The 7,170-nt window shown below is 46.5% G+C and overlaps 2 protein-coding genes across 5 annotated transcripts in view; one reads left to right on the top strand and one right to left on the bottom strand.

Moving 5' to 3' along the window:
* Positions 1 to 806: 806 nt before the first annotated feature.
* Positions 807 to 7,170, top strand: part of CAST (calpastatin) — a 124,604-nt gene continuing 118,240 nt past the window's right edge. For 2 of the 4 annotated variants that reach the window (XM_079791488.1, XM_079791485.1), the window contains exon 1: positions 808 to 1,339. In XM_079791488.1, the coding sequence (XP_079647614.1) occupies positions 1,265 to 1,339 (75 nt within the window). In that variant the 5' untranslated portion in view covers positions 808 to 1,264. Of the gene's footprint in view, positions 1,340 to 1,862; positions 2,016 to 7,170 lie in introns of those variants that run through there. The other 2 variants (XM_079791486.1, XM_079791487.1) reach the window with 2 other exon arrangements.
* LOC307111535 (transcription elongation factor 1 homolog) lies at positions 5,507 to 7,115 on the bottom strand. Its single transcript, XM_079791534.1, has one exon. The coding sequence runs from the start codon at positions 6,623 to 6,625 to the stop codon at positions 6,374 to 6,376; it is 252 nt and encodes an 83-aa protein (XP_079647660.1). The 5' UTR covers positions 6,626 to 7,115; the 3' UTR covers positions 5,507 to 6,373.

Below are 7,170 nucleotides of genomic sequence, written 5' to 3'. Positions count from 1 at the left end.
CAGGCTTATGACACTTTCCCCAACTATGCATGTAATTGATGCCATCGGTCACTTTTTCTTGAAATGACAATCATAGACCCCATATCCAAGTTGTTTCTTTTTTTATGTACAAATTCCTTTTGCTTGTTGGAAATGCTACATACCTAGACAGTAAGGAGAACACCTTAAGAGGAAATGCATTTAAATCATCCCTCCTTCCTCCCCTCATTAAGAATGAGGCTAGCCAGTCTCTTGAGTAAAGGGAAATCAGAATCCCTAAAAATGAGAAAAAGCAAGAAGTCCATGCTGCCAAAATCCCTATAGCATGACAAATCTTTCCCTACAATCTGGCCTCTCTCTCTTCAACCTGCCTAAAACACACCGCTGTAGAGTGGTGACCCTGAGGCACAAAGTGTCAATGCCATTAAAGGGCAACAGGTTTTATGGTCGGGTCTGATCACTAGCAGGCAGCCACCGCAGGCTGACAGTCTCTGCAGAGGAGCTTGTAACATTTCACTTCCACAAAAACCAGGAAGTGCTGTGTAAGATGAGCCAAAGACAAAAGCAATCAGCCTCCGAAAGAAAACCCGCCAGGCTCCGGAAAGCCTATAAGGGGTTTCCACTTGGGACTGTTGTTCCATTTGGATCGGGACTTGGCAGCTTCCTCCCAAAAAACATTATGAAAATTTCCAAATTGCAACACCACTCCCCCCGCCCCCCCCCCCCGAAAAAAAAGAAAAAAGTAAAATGACAAAACATACGCAGGCGCTCGCGCACGCACTTTCTCAAACACACAGACCAGTTTGTTTTTGTGATCCGCTTTCCCATCCGGACGGTCCCGGACCAGGTTTGGGTTGGTAAATTCTTCTAGCGAAGCCAGGGCAGACTGCCGAGAAGGTGTCTATTTCTCGAGGTTCTAAGGGAGAAGAGTCCAGACGTAGACGGCCACACCCGGGTCCCCGCTCTCCCGCTGCACGAGTCTGGCCCAGTCTCAGAAGGAACCTCGGACCTCCCGCCCTCCTCTCGGTGACCCGCAGGGAACCGGGCAGGCCAGGGGGTGCGGGGCCGAGAGTGTTAAGTTTCGGGCCCGGACCGCTACAGCCCGCGGCGGGCAGGGCAGGAAGGGGAGGGCCCAGCGGGGCTAGGGGCAGCCCCTGCACGGGCGCGGGGCAGGATCGGAAAAGCCGCCTCACGGGCGCGCCCGCCGGCCCCTCCCCGCCCCGGGCAGCCTCCCTGCCAGTCTCCGCGGCGCCCTCCCGGAGGCAGCGCTCGTTGCCGCCTCGCCATGTCCCAGTCGGGCCAGAAGCCCGCCGCCTCCCCGCGGCCCCGGCGCGCCGCAGCGGCCCGCTGCACCCCGGAGGTGAGTGGCGCACCCGTCCGAGCCGCAGGGCCGTGCACGGGGAGGACCCCAGCCCAGAAGCCGCGGGCCGCCTCCTCGGGGCGTCGCCTGCCTGGCTTGCCACCCGCTTCGCCGCCTCCCGTTCTGGGAAGGACGGTGTGCCCGCCGCGGGCAGGGCAGGTGGCGGGAGGTGGCCAGGGATTCCCGGGCCTGGGCTCAGGGCGCTGGGCGTGGCGCGAGCCGGGTCGGGGGTGGCCCGCGCCGGGAAAAGTTGGGTGGTGAGACACGAGTGAAGCGATGTGAGGATGAGAGGGACCGACGTTCCTTCGGGACCCCCTCCTCCGCCCCAGGGTGGGTGGGGTCGTTCCACTGCACGGCTGGCTCGGGTCTTCCGCGTCCAGTCGGGGCTGCAGGGCGTGGCTGCCGGGAGGAATAACACCTCGCGCCTACCAGCCGGGAGCCAGATGGGGGCGGGGCCAGCCCGTTGGGGGCGGGGCCTGCGTCAGACCCCGCCCGGGTGCCCGCCTACCTGGCAGCTGCGGGACTGGCTGAGTTCTGTGCCAGCCCGGCCAAGGGCAGGTGGAGTGGAGCCCAGCGCCTTCAGCACCGCACCCCGAGTTCTCGCTGGGTCCCGCGTCGTGTTGCTCAGAGCAAACCGGTTATCACCATGGCATTCGCAAGCTGGTGGTACAAGACGGTAAATGGAAGCGAACGTCCCTGGGCAGGACCGGGAAGGGAAGGGATTGCGTTCGCTTTGCCTTTCTGGGCGTGCGGACGAGGTATTGTCCGGGTTTTGGCGGGGAAGGGGTGGAGGCCGGGTGCGACCTCCTCTCGTATCTTCAGGCTAGGCTCCGGGAGAGGCCCGGACTCACCCTGCAGTGGTATGTGGGAGCGCGCCCGGACGTGCACGTCTGTGTGAGCAGATGCACCGGGCTCAGCTCAGGCTCAGAAGTTGAATGAAACAGGAATTTTTTTTTGCTGGAGGAATTCCGCCCCAGGACGGGGATTCCTGGATGAACTCGGACTCAGCTCTTGGAGAACTAATATCTAGTGTTTGTTTTTAACCCGTGAGCAAAGCTTAAAACGGAGGCATGTTGTTGGCCGTGCATTCTCCAACGCCAAGGGGAGGCAGCTGGGATGGAGGCGTGGAGAAAACCCCAAACGCCAAGGAGCAGAAGCAGCTGAGTGTGGTTAAGACCCTCGTGGGGAAGGTGGGAGGTAGCGCTGCTCTGTACTTTATTAGTACTTTGGATGAGGAACAAAGATGTTCCATTTGTTTAGTGTTTTGAATGCCAGGCCAACCGATTAGGTGTGATATCCAGTCAAGCTGGCATTTGTAATGTGTAGGAACTAGGAGGCAAGATTTAACATTAGATTACATTAGTTATGTATACCAGTCTCTACCAGCATGCGGTATTGTAAAAAAAAAAAAAAAGGCAAGGATGTTGTAATCAGAACCTGTTTAGAAAGCAATCTTGTGTTGGAATTAGTAACCCGTCTCTTACTAGCCAGTGACCATATACTGAACATCTATGTGCCAGGCAAAGTGCTAGCCTCCAGGTACACAGTGGAAAACAGGACAGGGTTCTTGTTCTCAATGGGCAATGAGTCAACTTTTTTGAACCTGTTTCCATATCTATAAAATGGGGGTGATAATAGGCACCACGTAAGGGACTCGTTAGATTCATGAGTCAAAGTACCATGGATATATACTTTTAATACTGGGAATTCCAGTTTCCCTTGAGATATTTCTTCATGACTGTTTCCCATTATGTATTCTGGGCTTTTAAAAGTTTGCTTTGAGTCATTATTGTCCTGAGGTTATCAAAATGAAGTCTGCAAATATGGATGTCATTGGTTCAGAGCTGATATCAGAATCCTTCCAAACTGGTGATTCTCTAAAGGAAATTATGGGGGGGAACATTTGGATGAAAGTAGTTTAAATCTATGCTTTTAACTCTTACTTTTAAGAGTAGGGTGACATTTTTGTTAAAACCTCTCTTAGAATCCAGTTTTGGAACTATAGTATTATAGAAATTGTTTGCTAGTAGGAAGGTCCTAAAGTCAGCAATATGCCTGTGGCCAAACTTGGACTTTTCCTAAACCAGTGCTGTCCAGTAGAAATATAGTGAGCCACATATATCATTTTAAATTTTCCAGTAGCCACATAAACAAAAGAAACAGATAAAGTTAATAACATATTTTATTTAGCCCACTGTATCTCAAACACTATGTTAACATGTAATCACTGTATAAATCATTTATTTTATATCTTCTTTTTCATATTAATTCTTCAAAATCCAGTTCACACTTGCCACATCTCAAGTGCTCAGTAGGCATGAGTGACTAATGGCTAAAAATATGGACAGTACAGCTTAGGTTCCTAACCAGTTTTGTATAGTGATTGTGAGGGGGTGATCAAAGACCATTTGAGAATTAAATGCAAGTTAAGGGCCATTTTTCCACAAAAGAATATACACTTATACACCAAAAAGCCCACCAATAAATCCCCTAAAGGTCCATGGAGCCAATTTATAACATATATACCTTATTTTCTGGCGTATAAGACGACTGGGCTTATAGAAGATTTTCCTGGGTTAAAAAGTCATCTTATGCGCCAGAAAATACGGTATATACATGATATGTATGCATGTATGTATATATCATAATATATACTTATATATATAATATATTGATATATAATAGCATGGCTTTTGGTAAGTCTTATAGCAAATATCTTTAGTGGGATCCTTTAAATACTGAAAAAAAAAAAAATTGTGACTGACCTAACTTTAAAAATTTAGGCAAATATAATTAATTAAAAGACATGTCTGTGATGTGTTTGTTTAAAGGAATGCCACATTCCCTTAAACATTGCACTGTATATTTCCACATTGAATAACATCAATATCATTGAACTTCTGAAGAATTATGTATAAAGTTAGAGTTGAAGAACATCTGATGAGCCTCATAATGATGAAGAGTACATTTGGTTTACACCAGTAATTACATTCCTGAGTCCTAAGTTGACTTGGTTAGTCCATATTAATTAAAGGTGTTCCTTAGCCTAATTAGACCCGTGGGCCCTGTGGCAGCATGATGAAGGAGCCCAGTCATTTGGGAGGCCCATCCTTGCAGCCAGCCTGGGAAGAGTGTCTGTCACAAGCCTTCCATGGCTGGACAGACCACTTGGCTGCAGTGATGCTTAGGGGTAGGAATGCAAATTATAGTGTCTGCAAAAAGGGCACAGGCTTTAGGTGAAGAGAGTATGGAGGTCAGACACTTTAGTCTTTGGGTTGGCAATTTACGAGTTACTTTGCTTCCCATTGCAGATAAGACTTTTAAACTAAGAGTGATATCTCATGATAGTGTTCTTTAATCAGTTTTGACACTTCCCAAAAAGTTAATTATATTCTACAAGTGCTTTTTAAAGAATGATAGAGCTTGCTGGGGGTGTAAAAGTGGGTGGTCATTTGAGATTCTTAGGTGAATGAGTAGATAATTAGTTCCGAGTAGGCTGTTTCCCTGGAATACAAGACTTCTCTAAGCAGCCCATTTCTATTCTATCTTTTCCTTGAGGTTTTTTTGTTTTTGTTCTTAATTGTGGTAAAATACATATACCATAGAATTTACAACTTTAGCCATTTTTAAGTGTAAAGTTCAGTGAAATTAAGTATATTCATATTCTTATGAAGCCATCACCACCATCTATCTCCAGAACTCTTCTTATCTTGAAAATATTGAGACTCTATACCCATTAAACAACACATCCCAATTTGTCTTACAAACATGAATTCAAATATATAGCATTGTATTTAAGTATCTATGTTGTTTACCATTTTCCTTTTTTTATTTTATTATAAGGACATTTAAGATGATATTGATGTATATATGACATTTTGTTTATTCATTCATCTGTGAATGAACACTTAGGTTGCTTCCATTTTAGCCATTTTTAAAGGAACCACCTTACTGTTTTCCAAAGTGGTTGTACCATTTTACATTCCTACCACCAGTACACAGAGGGTCCAACTTCTTCACGTGCTCACCAATACTTGGCCCACTGCCTTCTGACTTCTAAGGTTTGCAATCTTATTGAATATGCCTTGTATGTGACAGTCAATTTTTTTTGCTGCTTTCAATATTCTGTCTTTGTCTTCCAACAGTTTGATTGTAATGTGGATTTATTTGAGTTCATCCTACTTGAAGTTTGTTGAGTTTCTTGTTTATATTCATCTTTCATCAAATATGGGAAGTTTAGGCCATTATTCTTTAAATAATCTACTGCCTCTTTTTCACTCCTTCTCCTTCTGAGACTCCCACCAAAGATCTGTTAAGTTCTGTTCACTTCTCTTTAATCATTTTTCTTTCTGTACCTCAGATTCAATAATTTCAATTGTCCTATCTGTAGGTTATTATTATATTTCTTCTGCCTCCTCAAATCTTCCTTTGAAAATCCCTCTAGTGAATTTTTCATTTTAGTTATTGTATTTCTTTTCTTTTTTTTCTGCATCGGCTGCTTTATTTAAGGGCTGGTGACTAACAGTCCCCATCCCAGCCCCTTCCTCTTCTATAAAAGCAACTACACATGAACCGGGGCCCCCATCCAGTGGTGTTGAATCCCAGGCCACAGTCCTTCGAAGGCAGAGGAGGGTGTGGGTCCAGTTCACACAGGCAAGGTGCTGGAGAGGGGGTGAGGAGGCGGAGAGTCCTGAGACTGTCTCTGTGGGCTTGCCCGCAACCAGGATGTCAGGACACTGGCCCCTGGAGAAGCCAGGGCTCCAGAGCCAGGGGTTCAGGGGCCAAAAGAGGGAGCAAGTCAACGGCTTTTGGAGCCAAGGAGGCAGTTCAGGCCCCTGGAGCCCCCTGCCCATGAGCACACCCCCATGGCCATACTTGCAGCCAAACATTCACATCCACATCCACTCCATACACAGGCAGGGGGCTGTGAAGGCCCCGGACGCACACCCTGGACCTCAGGAATGTCTCTGGATTGGTACCCAGTGGGCTGGTCCTCGGCAGCGAGGCTGCTAAGGGGGTGGGTCCTCTGTTTTGCTACTGATTGGCGGCCTCACAGGCACCTATCCAATCACTATATACGTCCACTGGTTCTGATAGATACGTGATGGGCGTCTGGAATTCCTCTAGGCACACAGTACGAGAGATGACTCCGGTGTTATGGGCACGGTCCATTTTCACGTCACAAGATTTCTCATGGTTGCAGAAGGGGCAGGTGAACTGGGTCTCTAGGGTGCCTGTCATCTTCTTCTTTGGGGGTGGCTTTCGTTTTGACTTTCTGCGCCCCATGTCTGCAGGAGGGTGAACCTGCACAAGCTTTCCCTCGTTACAACAGGCTCGTTCACCTGGGAGACAGAGACTTCCCTAGTTATTGTATTTCTTTGCCCTAGAATTCCTTTTTACTTTCTTTTTATCTATCTTTTTACTGATGTTGCTTTTTTTTAATATGCCTTTTTTTTTCTCTATTCACTGATTTTTTAAAAAATAAATATACCTCTCACATTACCATTCCCAATGAGTTTGGGGTTTTTTAATTAAAGTAAAATGAGTAGGGAAATACATAGTATTGAGATAAGAGGACTCCAAATTTTTCAAAACTTTTTATCACAGAAGAAGAGAGAATAACATAATGAATTCCCCATGTACCAATCACCTGACTTCAATAATTATCAACATTGTAACATTATGCCAATCTTGCTTTATCTATCCAACTTCCAGCCTCACCAACACACACACACACCTACACACACACACACACACCCTTCCAAAGTATTTTAAAGTGTGGGAATCAGTATAGGTTGTTTGGAAAATGAATTCTCTTTACCCTGTGTACT

This window comes from Cnephaeus nilssonii (genome assembly GCF_951640355.1).
Source record: "Cnephaeus nilssonii genome assembly, chromosome: 2".
Classification (NCBI taxonomy): domain Eukaryota; kingdom Metazoa; phylum Chordata; class Mammalia; order Chiroptera; family Vespertilionidae; genus Cnephaeus; species Cnephaeus nilssonii.
The sequence above is the reverse complement of the archived record's forward strand: the minus strand, read 5'-3'. Positions and strand labels throughout refer to the sequence as shown.

Bases quoted from the DNA above. Each gene is read 5' to 3' on its own strand.
- LOC307111535 (XM_079791534.1), bottom strand. From the start codon at position 6,625: ATGGGGCGCAGAAAGTCAAAACGAAAGCCACCCCCAAAGAAGAAGATG.